Raw genomic sequence first — 27,519 nt, 5'->3', positions numbered from 1 at the left:
CTTGAAACTTATTTTTTTTAAAGCTAAGGTGGTGTGGAATCTGCTCTACCAGGGTAACAGACTATCCTGGTAACTCTGTGGAAACTAGGCTGAGCTCAAGACCTACCTTTAATTTCCTTTCCACAGGTGTTCAGATTCAGGTGGACTGATTGCAGCTGATTGAATGCATTGTCCGTTTTCTGGTCCTTGAAGTTGAATAGCAGTAAATTCTTTCCCATGCTCCGTGAGATACATATAACAGATTCTTAGTTTTACCAATATAACCTGGTAGGTTTCTTTAAGAGTTGCATTTAGACAGCTAAATGATATAACTCAGTTCAATTTGAAAGTTTCTTTAGAAAGGGATTGTTTTCCATCTAAATCACCTTGTCGCTGTTGATTACTCAGTAACCACCAGCTTTTTAATAAGCAGAGTGGGAGAGCACTGTACTGACTTTCAAATCTCTTCTCACACTTCCATACTTAACTATTTGAAAATATCAAATGGCAGCTTATAAAATGTCTAACTGTACCCACACAAAGAAATTTAAGTTGAGCAGTGTTGGCAAGTAAAACTTTCAATTCTTTGTTCCTCCATTTCAGCCAGATTGGGTATTTAAAATCACTGGAAACAAAAAATACAGCAAAACTCATGTGTTTAATTGGATGGCACAACAACAACAAAAATCCCACAGCTTAGGCTAACAATTCAAACCAACTAGATAAAAAATGTTTAAGCCTAAACACCTGCCCATAGCCAGCATGGATACTCTCAATATTTGACAAAAGAAGAACTATTTAGATATTAGGCCCAATAATTTCAATATATCCCCTACTCATCATTTCAGTTCTAACTGAAAAATCTGGAAGATCTTTTTCCATGCTTCTCACTGGTAAACTTGTTGAGCTGTTCTAATTTTTTCTCATCTACCTTAAAACAGTCATTTCCAAAGAATGAAGTATTCATTGTCTTATAGAAATTAGAGTAAGACAAATGACAGGTAGAGAAAGGACTCTAAAACTAAATTCAGTCCTTGAACGTGGTCCCATTTCTCAACTGTAAGGGGAAAGATAGAAAAGTGGCAACCCACCCAAGGGCATTTCATTGGATGGGTCCATGCCCTCTATCATTATAAGCCTAGGGTCTTGAGTTGAAGAAATGAGGGCTGTTGGATAGGACTGGATTGTCATACATCAAAGACTCTTTGCATAAATATTTTTCATTAAAGGTAGGCTGTGTTTCTCATTTAGAATCTGCAGTGATTTGTATATGCCACACAAAAATCTTCCCTAACATGTCCAATGGATTCCTTCCCTCTACTTCTTAGCATATAATTACTAATATTCTGTGGCTCAGATGCTACTAACTAGACTGTAATAAAGGCTATGGCTTCCTACCATCAAATGCTACACAATTTTTAAGGGAATTTCCAGATAAACTGAAGCACAATGAGCCCCTGGAGCCAACATGAGTCCTGTTCTAAAGAACCTGCAAGTTATCTCAAATAGTGCCAAGGGTAATTTTACTAATAGTCCTTGGTAATTGGTGGTATACACACACACACGAGGCATTAGAATTGCTTTAAGAAAGAATGGTTCTTCAATAGAGAACTAAGATAGAATCAAGATGAAGAATGTGAGGTGGGGTGGACACTCTGATTTTTAGCTCATTTCATCAATGCTTAAGAGTTTGAATCTTACCCATCCCTTACCTTACTGCCTGGCCTTAGTAGCCTTATCGGCAATAACTGCTTTTCTCACCCGTAAACAGTACATTATCTGGGACCCACTTTTACTAGGTATGTGGAAGCTGAGGTTGCAAAAAACCTGTACACTCAAGCATAAACACGGGTACTCCACAAATAATTTTTATAAGCATTTGGCTCATGGTTGCTTACCCTCCGCTTGTTACTATGGAATAACATGCCTGCATCGAGGCGGTGACAGCATCTCAAAAACAGGGAACGTGAAAAAAAATATAAACCTGAGTCCACCTTTTGAGGAACTCAAAAATGGCAGTGAGAAACAGCCAAGTGCCCATTTTTTTGTTAAAGGGGAAAAAAAGAAATGTTGAGGTGGCATTAATTCATACCTGAAGAAGCAAAAACTGACTTTTCCAGGGCTCAGTTAAGGGCATTTAATATCACAGGACAGAAAGGAAACTAGGAAGAAAAACAGCTCTTCCCACTGTGTTGCATGTATGAATAAACGTTTGATCTCAGCCTGTATGTTCATACACTCTTGGATAAAAAAACCATGTCATCAGCCTGCCTGAAATCCTCCAGTAACTTCCCACTAAATTTAGAAATCTCATTCCTTCCCCAGGCTACAGTTTCCTGATTGCTCTAATCCCCACTCCACCTTCTATCTCAGTCTGTACCCCTCTTCCACTCCGGTAAGTCCCAGGCACTTGAACCATTTTTCCCAGTCACTGGAACATGCCTTTCCCAAGGCTGATGCTTCATCATTCAGGTCAGATGGCGCCACCTGAGAGGTCCTCTGGTGACCCGCCCGTCATATACCCTGACTTATATTTATCAGTCAGGAATTAATTACAAACTAATATTTACCTTTATTGTCTCTCCCCCCACTTCAGCCACTAACTAGGATACAGTCTCATTTACCATTATATCAGCACAGCCTAACATGGAATCTGGCACACAGTAAATAAATGCCCAATACATGTATAAATCTAATTAATGAATACTAAAGCACAAGGTGCTATTAAAAGGACTAGTGTGGCCTTGGAGTAATTTTAAATTCACAAGTATTATCATTTTTTCTGAGGAATATAACAATACAAAATGAATTACACCATTTAAAAGGTTGTGGCTTCTAAGAACACGAACAAAAATGAACCAGGCAAAAGTGCCAAATTGAAAGTGTTTTATATAAATTAACCCATCCAGTTTAAAGTAGGTCTGCTATGCTTCACTTAATTCTGAAGAAGGAAGAATATATGCTTCCCATGTTAATAAATCAGAGCAACAAAGTAGAGTTTCAATAACAAGGCTGTAGATACATTGAAACCCCTTTTTATATTAAAAGTTAAAATGAAAGACAAATCCAGATTGAACATAGTGACTGCAAAATATAATGCAATTTTGAACAATTAAAATTATGAAAATATACAAAATTGATGGGCAACACAACTAGGCATTTGTACATTTTCCATTATGTGGAGAACACTAAAAATTTCTCTACCTTTTATCCACATCAGATATATGATTTAAACCAAATGTTTGCTTTGGAGAGTCTTAACTTAGGATCTCAGTAGTATAAAAAGCAGTAATTTTTCAGTCTGTAAACAGTAGTCTTTTTTTTTCTGCTTTCCTTTTTTTTTTTTAAATATCAATTTTCCACACAAAATAAAAACAAAAAACCCAAACAAAGTAAAAACAGCAGCAGCAGCAATGAGTTATTTGGGAATTCTCTTCAAATACCAATGACATACAATTGCTGGAGAGGGTGCTTTTTACTCATGTAAGAATATATATATATATATATATTTTTTTTTTTAACTGTACACAATTTATAGTGCATGACAGTTTCCAAAAGAACAGATCAATAAAAGATATTGGCCATTTCTGCATAATTTCATTCTTTTTACAATTCTCTCAAAATGTAAGAGGTTGGATCTAATTGAAATGCTACATTTAGTGGGGAAATCAGTAAGTAACAAGCATAACCCCAACGTAACATTATTTGTCACTGAAACCAGTAGAGGACCCAGATGCCCCTAGGAAAGAAAACAGGTAGGCAGACCACTGAGTCACACACTGTCCCTGAGGACCAAGGCCAGCTCACTGAGCACACACATTCTAGAATGATCATGGTCAGCTGATAGACTTGTTTCAAAGAGCATTTCTACTTCTATGTACAGTATTTTTGGATATTCAGAGAAACATCATTTCAAGAACACATGCCATACACACACCTACCCCCCATCCACAAAGTTCCATCGAAATAGGCCACAGTTTCATGAAATGTTATGTTATTAAATTAGATTTGGAATCAATCAATTTTTAATTCATCTTGTTCAAAGCAGTTCTTTCCTTTTGGGATGGGGTATGACAGTTGTGGCTACCAATTAACAACAAAACTAGTTTTTTGAAATTACTGGATGGACTAAGATTTCCAACAAGTCTTATTTTGAAAAGGTAATTCGGTAATTTTCAAAACAGTTTCCTTGCAAGTTGAGACACTTATCACCCTATCAAATTGTGAATCTAAAGTCGAAATGATGGAAACAAAATGCAATTGCTTTACATAAATAGATTTTCCAAGCTCTTTTTCTGGTTGCTTTTAAAAGAAAAAAGTACCACATTTCACTGGAGAAGTGAGTTGGAGAGAACTTGGAAGGCCTTCAAGACCAATCCTCCATTAGATACTTGAATTTCCTCATCAAATTCATTTCTTTGCTTTTTCAGAATTACTAACTTTAATGGTATTTGGATAACAAAGACCAAAGACTAAAGCACAGATTCCAACACAAATAAATTACCAAAGCAATTGTATAAAATGTGTAACATTTTCAAGAGCAGTGTTTACCTTTTCTGTCAGACCCACCACTGAAGCTAGTCTTGGGGGCTCCAGGTGAACAAGGTTAAACACCATCCTGGTCTAGCTCTCAAGTTTGAAAAAAGTCAATGCAACCTCAAACCCAACTGGTAATGTTTCTTTTGCCAGCCTAAAACTTAAAACCTAGATTAAATCCATATTAATATACATTCTTTCCTTTCTTCCTTCCCAAAGCCCCCACTTAAAAAACACTAAGTATTAAATCTTTATTTTCAAGCATATATACACATGTATATATGCTTGAAAATATACGTATATATGTAAAAGCATATACATATATATATATCTCACAAAACCAATGACACTGGTATTAGACTTGCCTGCATAAATTATGTACACCTCTCTTCTTTAAAACAGTGATTCCTGTCTTTCCCAAACAGACAAAAGATAGCAAGCTAGTCCTCAGCAGGCTTGTAAGTGGTCTGTACTACTTTCCCCTCCAAACAGCTGTAAGTTAACAGAAGCCTGTCTCTGATTTAACTCACAGGAGCCAGGATGGGGATGTCTTGGCCACTGGCGTTATTAAGCCAAAAAACGAGGGCCTGTCATCATCTGAGTGATGCCCTTCAGTGGCAGGTGCTTAGGCCAAATTTAATTGGAAGCCCTTTGAGTACCTACCTTGGGTTTTGCGGGAGCCAAGCAGCTGGAAAGAGGGCCTGCTCCCAATCATGGTCCCCCTCTACTGGCTTCCTGCTTCCTAAGGCTCGAGGACCAGACCAAAACACCCACTGCTGTAATGGTAGGGCCATTCAGCTGCTCTGAGGTCGATGCTTTATGCTTAATTTCTATTGCTGCTTTTATAGGACACCCCCAACCACCACCACCACCCACCAGATGTTTCTGGTGATAGAAGGGAAGAAGAAAAGTAGGGTTCTCTTGTGGCTGCCATATGCATATGAACATGTATAAAAAGTGGTCAAACCCAGACAAGGGTCCTGCTTCTGGTTTATATACAATAATTTAATCAGTTGTATACATTTAATACCTAAAAAATTAATTCACAATCAAAGTCCTTCATGCATTTTATGAGGAAGTTCTGGATTTAAAATGATGGTCAACCAGATGTAGTTTTTGCCTGGAAAGATGATGTCATTTTCTCTTGTAGAATCATCAGTGCCCGTGGTTCACACTAACTTTTAAATTTTTAGTTTCTTTGTGGTCTCAAGTCTTTTTTTCAGCAGCTCCCCAATTTCCAGAAGTGAGTGCAGATAACTGCTCTGAACTTTCCCTTGTACAGTCTTTGAAAATTTTCTCTCTTCCTACAAAGGAAATAAGAATAAGTGGACTTGCTCAGAAAGCATTCCCCCAGATTATAGTTTTTCACATGTAAGTTAAAATTACCACTTAACTCCATGAGAAGCTCCATCACAATGGAGTGGGTCATTTTCAATTTCATTAAATGCAAAGATGGCTAAACTCATCACAGATGTCTATTTCTCCATGTGACTTTTTACTAAGACCCTGTTGCTTTAGCATTACTATTCTTTCAAGTAATCTTAGTTATAAATTATATCAAGTCAGAAAATTGAGATTTCTGAACAAGGAAAAAAGTTAGAAAGATTATTACTAAGTACTTGGGCCATAAAGTCACTACTATTTTCTGATGAGCTATACAAAGTAGAAAAACTGAGATTTCTTACTATTAGAGTCATCAGGAAACAGGAAAAAAGCAGAAATTTATTATTAATTTAGACATTATCACAGCCACTTTTTAAAGGCATCAAATTTACCAGTATCATCTTTTCTAGTTATAATACTGACACACCTCCCTCCATTTTAATAAAGTCCACCGATTCCAGAGGCCGAACAACTAAAAAAGACCAAAGTTTTCCTAAGGCTGCTCAAATACGTGAGTTAAATATTTGCTGCTCATTTGACCTGTGGTAGCGAGCACAAAAAATAAAGGGGATGGGTGGAGTGTTTAAATACGGAAAAAAGGTTGGCTGAAAACGGTTTAGCTTTATGTGAATTTGGCAGTATTTTAAAGCCCAAAAGAAACCAGATAAGCACACTTTATTACCCAAACGTGCATTAAAAGGTATGTACACAAATCTATTTTATTCAGTACTACATATTCTTTCTTTCCTCTTCGAATTTTTTTTTTCACCATGTACAGATTTTACTTTTTGAAATAATGTAAGGCTTAAGAGGAAAACAAAAATACTAAAAATTAATAATACATCAATTAGTACCTCTAATGACCTATATTCATTCTATATAGTCTATATTCATTCTCAAGTATATAGGAAAACAGTTGAATATACAGCTTGACTGGCTAAAACCAAAGGCATCACTTGTTTGATTCCTTTAATCAATCTTTGGAAATGTTAAATGCTCTGAGCCCTTTCCCACAGTAAGCAGTTTGTTCAAAGCTCTAATACGTTGACGTTTTTACAAAAGAGGGGCTTACAATCTTTTAAAGCTGGTGTTCCAAGCAAGATTCCATTCATTCCCTTCCCTCCAAGGGTCTAGGTGGAAGTCTTGGGCTGGGATGGTGGCTGCCTCATATTACTGGGGGAGCTCAGTCATCAGCAGAGGCTCATGTTAGACAAACTACTGAAGAAAATCATTTCCTTAAGATCAGAGTTCCATCACTGGAACAATAAGCTAGAAACAGGTGGCTCCACAACTGCCCTTCTGGCACCTTCCAAAATCCTAAACCTACTCCAGGGTGGTGCATGTTAACTTACCTGACACCATTTGTTCTATTAAATTTGTTTTTTAAAAAGAACCTACATTTTAAAAAGTGACTTTACTGGGATTTTCCTTGCAGAATTTTAAGAAACCAGCCTAAAAACAATGATCAGGAGAAAACTAATGACTGGTACCTTTGATTCTGTACTTCCTTATTGGCTGACTTGCTCTGGCCTAACTAATACTGACATGATTATTTCTGATGTTCAGCATCTTTCCTTTTTTATGTGATGACTGCTGGGCTGGTAAAGAAACCAACCAATCCAGCAGCAGGGAAGTTCTTAGTCAAGGAGATTGTCCCTGGATTTCTCAAAAGTATGTTTGGTTTCCTCTGGTGCTCAAAATAGGGACAATAATAATTCCACTCCTCAACAATCCATCAGTAGTTTTCACAGTAAAACAGCACCCCCAAAAATGTATAAAAGGGAGGAGTGGGGGATGAGTTGGGGAGAAGACCCCACCACCACCACAACAAAAACTAGTGCCAGGGACCTTCTCATCTCAAGTCCTACAAGGAGAGAACGGGGAACTGAAAACTAACTCGTCCCTGTGATACAAGTGACAACACTCGACTGTCTCTATTTAACTTACTGCTGATCAACTACAGTCTCTTACCAGCGAGAGAGAAGTGTCTTCTAAAATAAGTTCTTCAAGTTTAAGTGCAATTAGATGTGTTTCAAGTCCTTTAATATGATCCACAACATTGGAAATTAAAGTCTGAAGCCCAGTAACATAGTCTTGAAAACTGGTAAAAACAGGTGGCTGAAAAAAAAAAAGATTTTTAAGAAGTTGAAAGATTATCAAACATATTTCTTCAGTGCTTATATCACATAATTATGTTAAGAGTCAACAGCTCAAAACATATCGATGGAAAAAATAGTACCATCACAATAGGAAAAACTTGGCCAAAGACAGAAACAGAAGATATCAAAGATATCCCAGCAGGGCTTCCCTGGTGGTACAGTGGATAAGAATCCACATGCCAATGCAGGGGACATGGGTTCAATCTCTGGTCCAGGAAGACTCCACATGCCAAAGAGCAACTGGGCCCATGGACCACAGCCACTGAGCCTGTGCTCTAGGACCCGCGGGGCACAACTGCCAGTCCACACGCCCTAGGGCTCACGCTCTGCAACGAGAGAAGCTGCTGGCAGTGAGAAGCCCGGGTACTGCCGCTAGAGTGGTCCCTGCTCACTGCTGCTGGAGAAAGCCCAGGCATAGCAGTGAAGACTCAGTGCGGCCGTAAATAAATAAATCTTTAAAAAAGGAAAAAAGAAAACAAAAAGTCCCGGCAATGGTACAATTAAAAAAAAACAGATAAACACAAGAAACCCAGCCAATCAACTAGTAAAGCTAGCTTTTCACTCAAGAAGTTTTCTTTGAAGGTGCAACATCAACAGAATTCTTTCAACACCAATTGGCGGGGGGCAGGAGTACCAATGTTTGCCTATCGAATGGGTAAAGATACACCACACCATTGGAGAATGTAAAAACAGAAGAACAGGTATCTCTGGCTTGTTGAAAGTTCACTTCATGCCACTTAGCTTTTATGAGAGACCTACATTAATACCTGTTTTTGCTAACCAAAAGAAATCCAAAGAGGATTTTCACTTTTATAGGAAAAAGGTGAAAAGCACTTGCAGCAAGCTGTTATAGAAGCAGCACACACCCTGAGCAACAAGAGTGGCACTGGAACCATACTCAACATCAAGCCACCACAGCTCTGAACTATGTCTGTAAGCATCTGTGCTTTATCTCAATTTATTCTGTGTATCCCATTAGCAAGACGTGTCTTAAGGTAATTGCTTCTTCCCTTTATGCCACTTGGACTTATGAAAGGTTTCAAAGGAATGCTAAACTTCTTGTAGCAGGGGAAACCTGTATACATAGTAATTTCAGATCTAAGAGATAGCCTAAGGAAATCATATTATAAATTCATCTTGTGTATTTGTCCATATTTTAATAGCAGTACTATTTGTAATATTAAGAGAAAATTAGGACTTCCCTGGTGGTACAGTGGATAGGAAGCCACCTACCAATGCAGGGGACAAGGGTTCGATCCCTGATCCGGGAAGATTCCACATGCCACGGAGCAACTAAGCTAGCAAGCCCCAATGACTGAAGTCCTTATGCCTAGAGCCTGTGCTCCACAACGAGAAGCTATTGCAATGAGAAGGCTGTGCACCGCAATGAAGAGCAGCCCCTGCTTGCTGCAACTAAAAGCTGGAGCACAGCAAGGAAGAGCCAGTGCAACCAAAAATAATTAAAAAAAAAAATAAAATAAAACAATAGAAGAAAATTAGAGCCAGCTAAACAGCCAACATTGGGAATAAGTTATGGTATATGACTAAAACAGGATGGCACATAATCATTTAAAGTAATGAGATACATCTATATTTGCTGAAATGAAAAGATATCCAAGATACCTTAGTAAGTGAAAACAAAACAAACAGCCAAGTTCAGGGCTTTTGATAGAAAGTTCTATAGAGAGTTTCTATATTTCTGGCTTGTATGTAGTGGCTATCACTGTTTAGTGGGAAAATGGGTGATTTTCTCTTTATTCATCTTTAGGTTACTTTGACAATCGGAAAAAAGGCTATTCTCATTTTTGGAAATTAGAAAAGCAGTATCTACAAAAACTCACACCAAATCCAAATACCAAAAGCTATTTTGACAAGTACTAGGAGTGTAGGGGTTTTCTGCAGAAAAGAAAGTAACAGAGCAACTCTGGTCTATACTTTCAAACACTGCACTCATGATCTGTTAAAATTATCTTGAACAATGAAGGAGAGAAGTGAATAAATGGTAATACCCAGGACAAGTGTCAAATCTAAAGAATTCCTGAATTGTTACTGAATTGTGCAGGAAATTAATATTACTAATAAAACCATCAAAATTTTCAAATGACAATGGTTACTATATTGCTACAATGAACAAAAATCTCCCATTAATGAAATAGCATGTCATTGCAGAATAAATCCTGAACATCTTTCCTTATGAAAAGAATACAAATTATGTTAATGTTTCACAGATTCAAAAGTTAACCAATTAAGATGGGAGGAAACTCCAAAGTTGAATACAAATAGAAATACATGAATCTTATCTACATTAATAATATAATCTGAGTTTTAAACTCCAGTGCTTTTATAGAGTACCTCAACTACTACATTCATTGAACATATTCTAAGGACAAAAAAGAACTGCAAAAAGTTGAACTTCAGTGGGTTTGTTACTGGAACTGGTAATGGAACCAATGTACTACTTCCAAAACTATTTACAGTTTTACTGTAAAACAGCAAATGAATAAATATATTGATCCTGTTGGGAACCATTGTTCTCACTCTGAAAGCTACAAATATTGAATGAAAGAAGGAATGGAAGGAAGAGGACTATGATATTGGACTATAGCTGGAGGTTGTCTGTAATAATTATTTAAAACTATGTGTGTATGTATCTAAATAAATTTCCTGTCTCTCTTCACTGACATTAACTAGAAGCAATAAAACCCCAATAGCAATCAGTGCATCTAACAACTAGATCCTAGTATTCTGAATAGCCATTCCCCATAAAGGAACTAGGGCTCAATGGAAAAAATGTATGCTTTCAGTTCAATGGGTGAGAACAAAGTACTTAGAACATTTTGTGGTTTCAGAAAGTAAGGGCTCAAAAACCAATGAGGACACGTTCAAGGACAGGAACCAGCCTAAAGTGGCTCCCAGTAGCCAAATTTGGGCATCCAAAAGAAAATGATGACAATGGATTATAAGGTAAAGTTAAAAAAGAATGAGTACACAGTGATACTAAAATAGTTGGTATTAAAAATATACAAACTCTGTTTTACAGAATGCCAGATAATAAATGATTAATGATTAGTAGCATTTAAAAAAATTACCATTGTGGAACCATCGAAGTAATAAATGATTCATGCAAGTCAGACTAATAATGAATGTTAAAAGTAGTGGGTGAAAAGCTCTAGGGAACAGGATACTCACAGTCTCAATTCACAGATTAATTACACAGAGAGGAAAGACACACTTATAAATCTGAAATTATCAATAATGGGACATAACATTAGTGCCTCCTGATTTAACTGCTAAAAAGGACACAGCCATCTAAATCTAATGAAACAATTAACCAAATCCAGATTGTGGTATATTCTACCAAAAATCTAGCTAGACTCTTCAAAGACAAAGACAAAAATTAAAAGCTAAGGAAGTACTTTCAATGAAAGAAGAGTACAGAGAAATGACAAAAAGCTGTGTCAGATCCTTAGTAAAATTCTAGGATTTTGAAAAAGACTATACAGGTCATAACTGAGATAACAGGGGAAAGGTTAATGTGAACATATTATTATATCAATACTAAATATCTTGGGTGTGAAAATGTCTTGAGTACCGTGGTTTTGTAGGAGACTGCCTTTCATTTACCCTGGTGTGTTAAATATTACAAAGTCTATACTTTCAAATGGTTCGACAAATGGGGGTGGGGGATGTTAGAGAATGAGAAAGGGCAAGAGAGAAATGTGACAACCATTAATAAGTGGTGAATCTAGGTATGGATGTTTGGGTGTCATTATAGTAGTCTTTCAGTTTTTCTGTATAATTTTTTTTTTAAGCTGGGGAGAGAAAATGAACACATATAAGATCCTAAGATCCTTTACAAAATGCAGGAAAAGAGTGAAAAAAAAAAGCAGCATGCAGCCAGATTGTTACTTGTATTTTCTCTGTTATTACCATGATGATACTAGTTTCTTTTTTCTTCTTCTTCTTTTTCTGTAAATTTAATTTGTATGGTCGCAGGACACTCTCACAGTAACTGGATACCCAAAGGATAATAGAAATAGTCTGAAAGAAGAAAAATTGCAAATTCATCAATAAGGATTACACTCAGGATACCTCAGGAACAAAGACTATGGACTAAACCAATTCTATGCAAACAGCTCTTCTTTGTAAATCCCTTCAATTTCTCTTATAACTCTCCACTCTAATTCTACGGTCACCACATTGATCCACGTCTTCTTAATCTCCTCCTCAGAATACTGCCTTTACTCTTTCTCCTCACTCTCCCAGCTCTAAACTAATCCTCTACTCAGTCCAATATTCTTTCACCTCCTTGCAAGAAATAGGGATCTTTTAACATCCTTTTCACTGAAAAGTCCAAATTTAGGCATGGAATCCAAAGGTTCCATACAATATGCCTCTCTGTGCCCACTTCTCTATCCAGGTAAGACACTGCCTCATGTGCAAACCTTAACTTATGTACGAAGAATTCTCCCCTAGTTGGTCAGCACCTATTCTCCTTTGTATTAAGTTAGGAGTTTACAGTATATTCATGTACATATATATATATATATATGTATACAATTATTTCTCATTCACTATCTCTTTTTTTTTTTTTCCACTCATTATCTCTTATACACTTGAAATGTGCCAGTCACCAAAATAGAGAACACAGTCCTCAGGAAGCTTACAGACTAATAGGAAAAGAAAGTAATTAAACATGTGACAAAAGGAAAAAAGATAATGGACTATGAGTGTTTGTGTCCTCCTCTTTTTCTCTCTGGCTAAAAGAGTTTTGCTACATCAGCTCCTGGATTCTCCTTCATAATGCACAATCTCAGCAACTAGTGAAGAGCAGCAACAAATGTAAAAAGCAAATTAAAAATTTAACAAGAATTAACTTAAACTACATAACAGTTGAGTCAAAAAAGAGGATGAACAGAACACAGCTAGATTTAGAGTGAATCTGAGGACTCTCTTGAGATTTGTAAAGCAAATTTCAGAGTTTTACCCTAGCAGTATGAATTAAAATTCTCCTGATATTCTTGGAAAGATTTAGTTCAGAAAATTGAAATTGCTTTTCAATTAACAAAAGGTGGGGATGACGGGTTAAATTATAGGTATAAGGTGCCTATTACCTGTTCATTTTTGAAAATTAATCCTCCACACAATCAAGGAACACTGAGTTTTTTTAGGATGAAAACAAAAACATACCTCAACCAAGAAGACTAGATTTTCTAAAAGAGTAGGATGTGTTTTCAAGTTACCATCTTTAACTTCTAAGAGGTCACCTTTACATTTACTGAAGACATCTGAAAAAGGAAAAATATTTTATGGTTTTATTCAGCTTTTGTTTCAGTGTTATTTTGTACAATCTAGTCAAGAATAAGCAGATATAAAGACTTAATACAGAAAGCTCCCCCTCCCCAATGAACCAAACACTAAAGAATATGTTTTAAGCTCTTTAAAAAGTCACATGACTACAGCTCTACTGTCTTCAAAAGATAAAAGGTAGACTTACAAATTATATTCTAGGGTCTAAATACTACCTATGTCTTTCCATAGATAGGGCACTCACATAAAAGTAAGAATTCAAGCGGGGGATTTACAGAATTTGTGTCATTATAGACTGAAAGACTAATGTGCACGGTAGAAATGCACCTTCATAACAAATTTCAGGTTTTACTCTCATAATCTTGATCATCTTTTAATTTTCAGCTTCATTTGAGCAACAAAATAAAAAACCATTTAGGCTCTGAAAAAGAAAGGCCCTTATAGATTTAAAATGCACAATAACCTATAACGGAAAACAATCTCAAGCTGTACACATGAAACTAACACAGTGTTGTAAATCAGCTATAATGAAATAATAATTTTTTAAAATATTTAAGAGTTAAAAGAAACACATATGTATGTGCCCAGTTGCTCAGCTGTGTCCGACTCTTTGCAACTCCATGGGGTGTAGCCCCCCAGCCTCCTCTGTTCACGCGATTTCCCAGGCTACTGGAGTGGGTTGCCATTTCCTTCTCCACCAGGTCTTCCGGACCCAAGGATTGAATCTACGTCTCCTGCCTGCACTGCAGGTGGATTCCTTACCACCGAGCCACCTGGGAAGTCCTATGTTCTTTACCAATTTCATTGCTAGGAATTTAACCCCAAGGAAATACTCAAATAAGTACCCAAACAATTATGTCCCAAGATACTTATTTCAGCATTGTTACACATAATATATTATGTACTCAGGGTATATAAATAAAACCAGTACATGGATACAATATTATGGAATATTATGCAGCTCTTAAAACAAATGAGGTGTGGATATGGATATAACTTACATAGTAAGAAGTCCAGGATAACAAAAAATAAAGCCAGAAAAGCATGCATTATATCTTTCCCTATATTTTTTTTTTAAAAAATCACTACTATGTATTTCCATATGCATATGTATGACTGTGCACATTTCTGCACATTGCAGAATGTCAACAGCACCTACTTACGTTGGTGGGAATGTGACTGGTAAAGGGGAAAAGACCATACCCATTTGTGTACTGTACTGTTTTACAAAAAGTGTCTACTATTTTTGTAAACAAAACTTTTCAGTTTTTTTTTGTTTTGGACCATACCATGCATATGTGGGATCTTGGTTCCCCAACCAGAGACTGAACCCACATCCCCTGCATTGAAAGCACGTAGTCTTAACCACTAGAACACGAGAGAAATAGAAACAAGTCTTTAAAAATACCAAAAGTGTACATTACTATTTTTCAAAATCTCTTGCAAGTTTCTATTAAAAAATAAGCTGCTATCAGACAATCAGATACGATATGGGAATCCACAGTTAGAACACTTACCTTTTAATTGTTCTAGTAAAGACTTAAGGCTATTCTCTACTCGCTCCTGGATCTCCACTGTATCCTCTACAATTGACAAACAATGAAAAACTTTCAATTCATTTTTTAAAATAAGATAAAGAAGCAAAACCAACACCTGAAAGCATAGGCAAGGACATTTTCTTTTAAGACCCACAGGCACCTAAATTCCATTACTGAGAGAAAGATGGAGGACAGGAAAAGGAAGGAGAAAAGGAAAAGAAAGGTATTAATCACCTTTCCGCCAAAAGCACTATCTAAAATTCTCTAGGAGGACTAAAAATGTATGTGTTTCAAGTATACTAAATGATAGAATCGACAAACCTTATGATTTGGGAAAAATAAAACAGAAAGAAAAATACATGATGTATAAGGCATTTGTGATTCTCACTGGGTTGACAGATTAGGAAAAAAAAGTCTTCTCTACAAAGTTTAGGCCTTCATTTTTAAGTAAAAAATTCAATCTGATACAAATGAACCTATTTATAAAACAGAAATAGACTCACAGACATTGAAAACTAATGATTATCAAAGAGGAAAGGGAGTGGAGGAGGGATAAATTAGGAGTTTGGGATTAGCAGATACAAACTACTGTTTATAAAATGGATAAATGACAAGGTCTGACTGTATAGCACAGGCAACTATATTCAATATCTTATCATAAACTGTAATAGAAAAGAATAGGAAAATATATACAGATATAACTGAATCACTTTGCTATACACCAGAAATTAACATAACATTATAAACCAATGATACTTTGAATTTTTAAAAAAATTCTAAATAAATAAATGAGTGAATTAAAAGAATTCAATTTGAAATCCAACAATATTTCAACAAACCAAGGATTTCTTCAACTTTTGGACCTAAAATATGATTTTAAATATGGAATGGACTTAAAAAGGAAGAAAAGGGATTGACTGGTATTTAGAGGTGCCTAACCAGGGAGAGTGGGGGAGGGGAGAAAGGGGGGTAGAGAAAATAAAATATGAAACAGACTTAAATTTCTAGAACATTACTTGTAAACTGTTAATCGATTTTCTTATAAACTGTTAATGGATTTTCTTGTATATCAAACCAGACATTCCAGAACAGCTTCCTGCTTCCATCTCTGCCAAACTTTTCCAAATATGTGAGGTGATAGATATTTTGTTGCATTCACTAAGTTTTCAGTGACAAAGATGCTGTAAATATACTCATGCAAGTATACACTTACCTAAACCATTGATGTCCAGCTCATAAATATCGCTAACAAGATAAAAAGAGCTGGTCTGACACTGAGAACAGCCAGAATTAAAGAATCCAGCCATTCTGGTAGGTACAGGACCAAGGAAAGGGTACTGGAAAGAAGAAAAAGTGATGTTCTTTAAATCCACTTAAATTTCAATTCATAAAATACAAAATGAGAAAACAAGGAACAGTAACTACTGGATAAAAATCTATCTCCATGATTAAGTCACAAAGCATTGATCTGCAAGCTAATAATAACCAAATCATTATGATGAAAACAAAAACATTATATTAATTTCTTGGTAGGTATTAAAAGTTAATCATCACAAAAAAAAACTATTCTGCTTTTCCTCACTATCCAAGTTGGATACTGAAGAAGCCTTTGCAATTCACCAAGTTTAGAAAAAGTTTTATCTTTTTCCTGTAGATGCCATAAACGGGGACAAAATACTGTTCTTTACTACTCATGCATAAGTGCTAAGTCACTTCAGTTGTGTCCAATTCTTTGCAACCCCATGGACTGTAGCCCACCAGGCTCCTCTGTCCATGGGACTCTCTAGGCAAGAATACTGGAGTGGGTTGCCATGCCCTCTTCCAGGGGGTCTTCCCGAACCAGGGATCGAACCTGTGTCTCTTGTGTCTCCTGCATTGGCAGGTGGGTTCTTTACCACTAGCGCCACCTGGGAAGCCCCACTTTACTACTCGCCCAACCCCAATTCCTATTTTCAAAAAGACAGTCACAGATTTTTGCAGCTTTGATTGTAAATAAACACTGATGATACCTGAATGTCCTTCTCAATAAATCGCTTTCCCGTCTCCAGCGCCACCTCCAGCTGTTGAAGGAGCAAACGGAGAATATCAATCCGGGAGGATACTCCATTCTCAGTGGTCTTCTCTGAGTTCTTTGGCCCAACAGAGTGGTTAAGACTTGGAAGTCCACTGATTAGCCTCAACGTTAAGGAACGGATTCTTAACCACATTGTCTCCTCCTCCAGGGAAAGTTTCTTATGTTCTTCAGAAACATCCCTTAAAAAGAAACATTCCCAAACCATCCATTTTATTCATGTCAACTTTAAATCTTTTAAAGTTCACTTTCATTAGTCAAGATGACTTTGAATGATCCCAGCTTTCATTTAATAGCTGAATGATCTTGGACAAACCAAAACAGTCCAAGTCACCATCTTGGTACCCATAAAATGAAAAGATAACCTATCTAACAAGTCATTTTCCCCTTATGTGAGACTGGTTTTTCTGATGATAAAATACATAATGTAAAAAACTCAAACACCACCAATATAAAAAATAATTTTAAATGGCAGGAAAATGGGCCCTAATAACCTAAGAATCCACAATATTAACATGCTTGGAATAGATCTTTTCATGCTTTTACAATACAGATGTACAAAAAATGAACTACAAATATTTATATATTTTAAACAAATAAAATGGGTTCACAGTAGTGTTTATACTGTTTTGTAAACTGCATCTTTTTATGACAGTGTGTACAAAAAAGTTAACATAGTAAGCCTGGGGCTATTATCTTTATTTAGAAAGGCCTGCTTGCAGTGGTTGGCCCCTGGCTGAGGTCTGGGAACCTGGTGTGCCAACCATTCCCTAAATGATCAGAGTGGCTCACTGTGCCTAGACTGTTTACATAATCATGTGGTTTAGGGTAAACAGCGCTTTCCTTCTGGGAGTCTGAAATATTGGTACATGCTACAAAGTGGGTGCCTACATAACCAGTTGATAAAAACCTAGGGCATCAAGTCGTTAATGGGCTTCTCTGGACAGAAATACTGCACACGTTACTTCATTTTTCGCTGCTCGAGAAAGGAGCATGCCCAGCGTGTTCCTTCACAGGAGGGAGAGAACACTGGAAGTCTGTGCAGAGGGTTCTCCACAAACCACCTGAATCTCTTTCCCTTGCTGGTTCTGTCACATACTCTTCCTTTTGTTACAAAAGACCTCAGCTGTGAGTACAACTACATGCAGAGTCCCTGAGTCCTGGCAAGTCACTGAATCACAGCATATTCAGAACTACCTCATGTACATGTCTCTGCAACTTCTTAGTTTCCACTTTCCTAGAAGTGAAAGTCACTCAGTCGTGTCTTGCAATACAGTCCATGGAATTCTCCAGGCCAGAATACTGGAGTGGGTAGCCTATTCCTTCTCCAGGGGATCTTCCCAACCCAGGGATCCAACCCAGGGATTGAACCCAGGTCTCCCACATTGCAGGTGAATTCTTTACCAGCTGAGCCACAAGTTGGTACACAGTCTTTTCAATCTTGATATGTATCACTAAACTTCCCTATAGGAAAGTTATATAAAGTTTTACTGCCACGTAAATGCACAATAGTCATTCTCCCATAACCTTGCTGAGAACAAAGATTAATCTTTTTTTATCCAATAGGTTAAATCTTTGTCTGATAGGTTAAAATACGAATATAGATATAAAGTGCATTTCTTTGAAATTCCTGTTAAACCCTTTGCCCCACTTGTTTTCTGTTATCTGCTTCTTATTGATTTATTGAGTTCTCTGTATATGTGAAGGATATTAATATATATGAAGAAAGTTACTAATACCAGATACCTCTAGAACTTGTTAACAGATTTACTTCTATATAGCAGGTTAATATTTACAGGGGTCAAATCCTTTGTTTCCAGATCTGATACAATGCTAAGGAAGGCTTTCCCAACTTTTTAAAAATATTTTTTATATTTTCTTCTAGAATTTCTGTTTTAACATAAAATATTTAATCGATCTATAACTTGTTTTCATGTATGGTGTGACAGAGGAACTTTTAGATTAGCCAGTAATTTCCACATAGGGGTGAGGTTTATTTTCTTCCTTTGGCTTACCTGTATTTTCTGATCCCTACAATATACATGTTATTGTATGACATAATTATGTGTATATATATATATATATAATATATATATATAAAAAAAGCTCTTAAATTCATCCTAATTCTATGTTTTTGGGATTCAGCTTACTAATATTTTATTGAGTGTTTTTACATCTGTATTCATGGGGGATATTGGTACCTAGTTTTTTGTTTTTGTTTCTGTTTTTAATTTATTTATTTAAATTGGAGGTTAATTAATTTACAATATTGTAGAGGTTTTTGCCATACATTAACATCATCCTAATTCTTTAAAAATAAATTTCTTGGGGTTAAATTCCAGTTACCTGTCTTTCGGATCCCAGCTAAAGAAAACATTTAAGTCTCTGTTGTCTCGCAAGGCTTCCCATGGAATGTCATCTTCTTCTGGCCGAAGATTCATTGACTTTATACTTTCTGCTAAGCTGGTTGATCTGGGATATAGAAATTTTATTTAAGTATTATTCAATAGTAAAATAGCCATGAAAACATACTAGCCAGGACTTTGTTTTACTAGAAAGAAAGAAAAGGAAAGAGTAAAGAAAGGAAGGCTTTAATATTAAGAAGTAAAAGCTCATATAACATGAAATAGAACCAAGCACTGATCATATTGGCCTGCTACACAGCTAGAGAAAGGCATCTGAAAGCCCAACGAAAATAAAATTCATCAGCATTAATTCCCAACATCTCATGTCCATGGGATATGGGGAACTTTGTAAACACAACATGGACCAGGGACAATGACCATGGCCCAGTTGGCTTCTGTGGGGAACCTGGGATGGTGCTGACAATACTTTATCACTCCCCATGACAGGCACTTTCTCCTTACTTCCCTTTTCCCTCCTACTCCCACCGCCTCATTTTTCTTTAGCTTAAGCCCACTAATGACATCCATGAGCCCATTAATGGCTCTCAGCATCTGATCTAATCCCTTAGTTCCTTATTAGCTCTCTTGCAATACTTACATATTTGCTTCAAGTAGAAGGTCTAACAACATCCGCTCAGTACGAACTTGTGCAAAATGAAGAGAATTATTCAGCCTGTTCCTAAAAGCGATAAACTCTGGGATCTTCTCAAATGCACCATATTTGTAAGCTTGAATAATATATTCTGAGGTCTGGGGGAGGAAAGACATCACCTTGGTATAAATATTTCACATGTCAGGCAATGAAGACAAACCTTGCAAGACAAAACAAAACACTCAAACTAAAATTAAGATGTTGAAACTAATCTTGAAAGTTTTTGGTCACCAAGCAGAATACCAGCTTTTAAAAATGTTATTTTTCTTCTATCATATACTGGAGTCAAATGTCTTCTTCACTAGTATTATTACTAATAATACTTAACCACTGCTACCACCACACAGACTTCCTCCTAGGAGTTATGCCTTTCATTTCAACAGGACTGAAAGTTTTGTTATACACATCAGTCAAAATTTTGATTAGTGCCATAGTGGAAGGAATGTTACTCCATATTTTTCTGCATCTAAGATATACTTTCTTTTATACCGAAACACCAGTACAATATAACCATCCCACTACCATCAGAAGTAAAAAGTACTCTCCTTCAGAAAAAACGACAGGATGCCTCTTGGTTTTGTTTACTTCTGAATAAACACAGGACATACGTGCATTGCATCAAGATAGAATTCACCAAACAAAAGACCTAAAAAAATCATGTCATAATCCATTCTGAAGACAGAAAATTCAAAAACCAGGCTACCAGTCCATCCAAACTACTATGCTAGAAATTCCATAAACAGGTAAATAAAGGGAACACTCAACACATGTACTTTAATTAGATTAATACATACATACAGATGAAACATGAACAGAGGCAAGATAAAGAATACTAAACAGCAATTCTGGCACAACAGAAGGAAATCTCAGGGAAGAACTTCATGGGTATGGGCCTATGCCATCAGGATCAGAAGTCAGAAGGGCACCCTTTCAAGCTAAGGGAAGTATTAAGCTCAAAGCTGATGTCTGCCCCAAAGATCCTTTACAGAAAAGCTAGTCTTTTTGCACAGCCTCAGTCAGCTCTGTCCCCATCTCCATTATGACTGAGTAATTTGCCCAATAGGAAAATAGGCCAATAGTCAACAACATACCCTCTGATACACAGCCTCGCAGGGTTCATTTCAGGCCGCGGGATTGCGCCACGGGCGCTAATTCAACTGCATTCGATGCGGCTTTTAAACCCCCATGGGACACCTCGGCGAGCTGTTTGCCTGCAGTATCTGGAGAAATTAAAGACGGACGGACACAAGAAAATTAAAAAGATTACTTGTGATCCTGCAGGTTTAAAGAAGGACTATCTGAAAAAGCTCGTGTACCTTCTAGCCTGATTAAGGGACAGTGATACGCCCAGTCAAGGAGAGGCCAGGATACTCTAAACACATATGCCTATCCAATGGCCTCCTGGCTTGGAAAACATAGCAAGGTTTAACATCAGCCCTTGCAATAGGACCTTACAGTTCGGGGGGGTGCTGGGAGGGGAAAGGCAGCTGGTTAGGAACATATGATCCAGAGACTAATCAGGACAGAAATTTTATTTTGGTGATTCCAATCAAATTTATTAATTACAGTTGCAAAATACACTGTGATTAAAGGAAAGAACTCAGCCTTACCAAGTGCAGAAGAAATTTTTAATTCCTGAGTGGGCCACGGAATACCACTTAAAAAAAAACAAAAGGCAAGAGAATAAGGGGCCACAAAAAGGGGATGCAGTCCTTTAACTAACTAAACGTAATCAGAATTCTCTGGCTTCTGTTTTTGAGATAGTCCTCCTTTAATACTGCAGTGTAGTATCACTGCAGAGCTAGGAAAGGGCCCGGGCAGCTCCCAACAGGACAAAGACTGAGGAAGCACTACGCTTTGAAGCAACAAGGCCTTATTGGAACTGCAGGCAAAACTGGAAGCCATGGTACTTTAAAGACTTCTGAGTATCACAGAATGTTGTCCGTACCCATTTCTATTCATTTATGCACCAATGAGGCTATTTGGATCCCATATGGATGCCTGAAATGAACCCTGGTCACTGTGAAAATTAGCAGAATATTAATAGATGGACATCAAATCCCTGAATGATGATCTCTGTGAATACTTAAAACAGAGAGTTTTAAAGGCAATTTTTTAAAAGTATGAACATGTATGTTACTTCTAGAGATATGTGAATATAAGCTCTTAATTCCTGTATTATAAAAATCTACTCCAAATAAGATGACGGCAGACAATGACCTTTCCAAAAAGAAAATCCCTATGTAGATTTCCAAATAGAACTTTCAATCCCACAGCACAAAGCCTTACAAAGCAGATCTTCCAGGATTTTAAGGAGTAGGAACTGAAATATATCAGTCACTCAAGCAAAAAAATCATCTGGGGATGCCAAAAACTACTGAGCATAAAAGATGTATAACAGAGCTTTAGCTTTCCAGAAAGGTATTTCTAATATTGTCAGTAGGTTTGACACAGACAGTACAACACTACAACCATGACCTTTCTTAGCTTCAAACTCCTAAAGGGAACAGTCCACACCACAGTCTCCATTTTCCTATTCTGGGACTCGGCCTAGGCACTACAGTTTAAGGTGCGTTTGCCTTGCTGTACTGTGCCTTGCTTTCAGCCCCAGGACCTAGTCCTCATCTTCTCCTCCCCCTCAGTTATATACTTTAATGTGATTAAACAGCTGTTTCCCCTAGTTAGTAATAATATAAATAAATTTCAAGTACAGTTCTAGTCCCAGATTCATAAATGCTTTACTTTTATCATCTTCAGCATCTCATACATTCAGGTGAATTAGTCACTCCTGCCACACATGACCATCAGCAAAATATCAAACAAAGATACCAAGAGCCACTGAGGACAATCATTCCTGGAGATCTCCTTTCCCTATTACAGTACTTTTGGTTGGGTTGTTTTATGTGTGAGTATACAGTTCTCAAAACATTTCTTCAGGTAAAATATATTTTGTGGGGGAAAATATTAAAGCTTAATTTTTATTAGCATAAAATAATGTGCCTTTATTGACCAATTCATGAACAATATAGTTCCTCTAGAATGCTGGATGTTTGAAAACTGAACAAAAACCAAACTCCAGACTTAGATTAATCCCTTAATTTACCCCCCACTCCCACATCAAAGCTATTTGAGAAACAAAACTTTGAAAAGGATTCTTCAGGATATCAAATGTTTATTTAACCTTTCCCTTAGAAGCACAGTAATGAGAGTCAGAATAATGAGATTTGAAATATACTCTTCTTTGGAGTCTTTCCTCAGGTAGTGAAACAGAGAATGGCAAGCATAGACACTTGAATACACAGTGAAAACTCACAGATTTATAACTTGACTGCCCACTCATGCTAGGAGATTTTAGAACCAAGGTCCTAGAGATTCCATTCTGACCCTAAAGCTAGGTCAGCAGCTTCTGAACAATATGTTTAAATGCAGGTGCCTACTTCTGTCTCTCCCCAATCAGAAGTTAGGGCACAGAATGAGACCTGAACAGACACAATCACTGTTGGGAAGTGGAGTCATGGGGAAGAGGGATAGAGCTTAAAAGCCAACTGATGATGCAAAGATTGCCACTCTGTGCTACTCCAGCCCTCTATGCCATGCCTTGAAGTGTGGCAGAATTTAATTATCACAAGCTGAGAGCAGCAAACCTGTATTCCAGTGGTTAGAAATGCTTCTGTCCTGTGCCCGCTTTCTATTTAATACACACATGAAGAATTATAGATGAAAGATAACTAGATATAGCAGTCATAGTTACAAAAGGGCTTTTAAAAAAAATCTTCATGAGTGTTGGCCAAGAAGAACCTCAGAAACCAGCTTCCTTGTTGCTGTTTCTTAGCTGCTGTTAGACCATGAAAATGGAACACTACGGGCAGACACCAGGCATGGCCAAATTCCAGGTGATCAGTCTTAGAAGCACATGAGAAGCAAGCAGGCAGTGACCACTGCTGAGGCATGTCTTTTCTCCACGTATGTTCCTGAGTGGTTCTGCATACTTCGATTTAGTAGAGACCATATGGCTTCCCCACAAAAACTTCTGCTTAACTGACAAGTTAAGCAGATGACAACATCTGCTTGCAGTGAAAAATATGGTGCAAATCCCATCCTTTCATTATGGCACATAAAAACTCTACGTTATTTATTGTCACTTTAAAATACAAATTATTGCCTTAAGTTTCTTAAAATGTCCTTCAAATGGTCAATTTTATAATTGTAAGAAAGGTAAGTATACTCTCTGTGATAAAGAGCACAGTTGTCATAAACTTCAGAAACCCATAAAAGTAACAGAGAACAAATGCTATTATAAAATCATATTTGGCATCCCAGGCTATAAACTCTTATGGGCTATTTCTTATACCCTTAGAAAGTCTCTTAGAGATTAAAAGACAGACCTAATAGGCACTTCCTATTCTGTTAATAACCAGTTTTTAAATGCACTTGCAAGGATTCTAGTAAACACACCCATTCTAACAACCACAGATAACTCTCTACCTCTGCCTAACAGCCTTCAGCCAGGAAGGTATGGCCTAAGGCGCTGGCAAGTACAGCATGGTGCGCCTTCATGTGTGCATCTGGGACTCGAAAGAAGACGCTCTCTGGATCATGTGCATTCAGTAGACCAAGACCACATTAAAAAAAAGAAAGAAATTTTTTTTTCACTTACATCTTTCTGGTTGGAGTGGAAAAACCTGAGTGCGAAGTTACACGATTGGGATGCAGCAGCATACTGACCTAGGGATTCGGCATATCGGGTCAAAAGATAACTAGGTTGGAAGGAAAAAAAAAAATGTTATACCTATCCACCTCTAGTATCAAATACTACACTTCAAATTATTCAAACAGCTAGGCATAAGAAAAGTTTAAAAAATTCTGCCAAAGAAATGATGTAATTCACAGAATCAAATTTTTTTAAAAACAGCAAAGTTAATTCAGTTTTATACAATGCTGTCTTCCTAAAACAGCTCTATGGGACATGGAGAAAAATACCCTTGATTCACCACAAAGAACAATCAAAATACAAATTCAAAGGATCTCTGAGACCAATGCATAATGTAGAAGTCTCAACCTCAACTGCAAGGCAGAAGTAGACTTCAACACAATGTGTGCCAAGGAAAAAGAGTTCAAAGTACATTAACTGTTCTTTTGAATCTGAGGAAAATTTTTTTAACCATTTCTAAATTGTATAAATTTAAAATTACCACAAAATGCTGAAAGATATAAAAATCTGCTTTGCAATGGGTCATACATAACAGGTGATTATTTTATCTACAAAACATAATACCAGGAACAACGTTTCTGCTAAAATTAAAATACTAGAGTTCCATGTATGAGGACCCCACCCTGCTGGGCTGCTCAGTATTCAGAGTATATACTACCAACCCAATGGTGTCATGCTGGATATGCTTAGCATCAAGGCTGGAGTACAGATCCACCACTGGTTCAAACGCCCCCAGCATACAGTAGATTCGAACAAGCAGCAATTTGAATTGAGCATTGGAAGGGCTATGAGTCAGTCCCTCTTCCAACAAAGTCAGGGCCTGCCACACAGCGGTCTCATCACCTAGAACCAAAATATAATAGCATTATCCAGTTTTTGACAGCAAATGGGGGTTCTCAAAAATAAAAAACAAAAACTTAGTGACGTCATCCCCTCCACTATTTTTAGGATTAGGATGGGTGGCAAAGAACACATTTTAGATACAAACCTGAAAGCAAAATAGGGAATTTCCCTGAATAGACAGTCCCTCAATAGTTACCTCAGTTCAACTGAGGTAAGATCTGCAAAAACGATGCAACTTTAAGTTGCTGGGTCTTAAAGAGAAGTCTGGAATCTCACAGAATCCTAGATTCTGAGAAGAGATGGACTTTGAAGGAGAACTGGAATCCACCAACCTTCCCAGTACAGGGTTTTCTCTATACAACCCCAGAAAGATGCTTTCTCTAGACATCATTTTTCTTCTACATGTAACTCTACTAATAGGATGTCAACTAATATTTGAAAAAAAAAATTGCCCTCTAATAATTAAACTAAAATGACACAGTTTTCTGGAGTACCAAAATTCAAAAAGTTACACACATCAATATTCTTAATGGGTAAGTAATTTCTCTTTTATGAAATTGTCTAAAGAAAATAATATGAAATGCAGATAAAGTTTTACATACAAGAACATCCATTGTACTAATAAGAGAGGAATAGTAAACTATAGTTATACCCACACAGAGAAATATCATACAGTCAACTGATATTAACAAGGAATTTTTAAAAGCCAAAAAACCAAACAGTAGTGACCAGTAAAACATACAGAATTCAAATGAGTATGAAGAGTTCATCTCAAGTATATAAAGCATTCACAAAGAGAGAAGGAAATATGCAAAAATGTTAGTGTCTTTAGGAAGCTGGAAAACTGAGATTAAAATATACCATTTTCTGTTTAGTTTTGTTTAGGAAAAAAATATCTAAAGTGGAAAGCTTTAAGCACTGAGCTTCTGAGATTATATTTTATATGCTTTTTTCCCCAAGAGAAAAGAAACAAAATATAACCAAAAATTGGAGTTTTAAATAAATATCATCTATAATCCTACCCAAACTATGTAAACTATCCAAGCTCTACTCAAACTACCACTATGATTAATGTACTGCTTTTGAACTATAATTACTTTCACACAGTAGTAATCACTGCATACATCCAATTTTGTGTTTTCTCATGTTGCTAACTGGTCTTCACAATCCTTATTTTATTTAATTCAACACTCAGTGACCTAAACTCTGCAGTAACACTAGATATAAGACCCAGAGAGTCACAGGTGGTTGCTGGCCTCAACAGGTTCAGAATTGAGCAGAAGAGACAGTTGTACAATTACAGATAAATTTTTTAAGTCCAATGTTATTCAAGGATAACCATAACAGAGTTTTTTAACTTCTTCTTTTTTTTAATGATCTCTCTTAAATGGAAACAAAATTTCAAAGTAAATAGCAAAAAAAAGATTTGATTTACACTTCTGAACTATTACATTCAACATTATGAAGACATTTATCAACCTATTTTATTTTGCAAAATTTAGAATATAACTACAACTCTATGCAAATTCTTCACCAAATCAAAGAACATCAAGGGTTGATGAGGATCTTGGGGAAAATTTTTTTCTAATTAATTTTTATAATATAACAAAAAGGTATAAAATACATTAAGTTCTGAGGATATAATGTAGAGCATGGCGACTACAGTTAACAAGACCAGTCCTGGGTGTTCTTTGGAAGGACTGATGATAAAGCTGAAACTCCAGCACTTTGGCCACCTCATGAGAAGAGTTGACTCATTGGAAAAGACTCTGATGCTGGGAGGGATTGGGGGCAGGAGGAGAAGGGGACGACGGAGGATGAGATGGCTAGATGGCATCACCGACTCGATGGACATGAGTTTGGGTGAACTCCAGGAGTTGGTGATGGACAGGGAGGCCTGGCGTGCGGCAATTCATGGGGTCGCAAAGAGTC

General features: G+C 36.8%; 1 protein-coding gene across 2 annotated transcripts in view; it reads right to left on the bottom strand.

The window, feature by feature from the left end:
• Positions 1–618: 618 nt before the first annotated feature.
• The window catches only part of NAA25 (N-alpha-acetyltransferase 25, NatB auxiliary subunit), a 66,125-nt gene continuing 39,224 nt past the window's right edge, over positions 619–27,519 (bottom strand). Inside the window, exons 13-23 of one of the 2 annotated variants that reach the window (XM_059876142.1) lie at positions 25,407–25,587; positions 24,691–24,790; positions 19,980–20,131; positions 19,323–19,448; positions 16,915–17,158; positions 16,119–16,242; positions 14,885–14,950; positions 13,248–13,345; positions 11,988–12,098; positions 7,870–8,016; positions 619–5,819 (exon numbers count right to left, since the gene is read on the bottom strand). In XM_059876142.1, the coding sequence (XP_059732125.1) occupies positions 5,697–5,819; positions 7,870–8,016; positions 11,988–12,098; positions 13,248–13,345; positions 14,885–14,950; positions 16,119–16,242; positions 16,915–17,158; positions 19,323–19,448; positions 19,980–20,131; positions 24,691–24,790; positions 25,407–25,587 (1,472 nt within the window). In that variant the 3' untranslated portion in view covers positions 619–5,696. The remainder of the gene's footprint in view (positions 5,820–7,869; positions 8,017–11,987; positions 12,099–13,247; positions 13,346–14,884; positions 14,951–16,118; positions 16,243–16,914; positions 17,159–19,322; positions 19,449–19,979; positions 20,132–24,690; positions 24,791–25,406; positions 25,588–27,519) is intronic. The other variant, NM_001206127.2, reaches the window with a different exon arrangement.

The sequence above is a fragment of the Bos taurus genome, chromosome 17, assembly GCF_002263795.3.
Source record: "Bos taurus isolate L1 Dominette 01449 registration number 42190680 breed Hereford chromosome 17, ARS-UCD2.0, whole genome shotgun sequence".
NCBI classification, from domain to species: domain Eukaryota; kingdom Metazoa; phylum Chordata; class Mammalia; order Artiodactyla; family Bovidae; genus Bos; species Bos taurus.
This window is presented reverse-complemented; position numbering and strand designations above follow the sequence as displayed.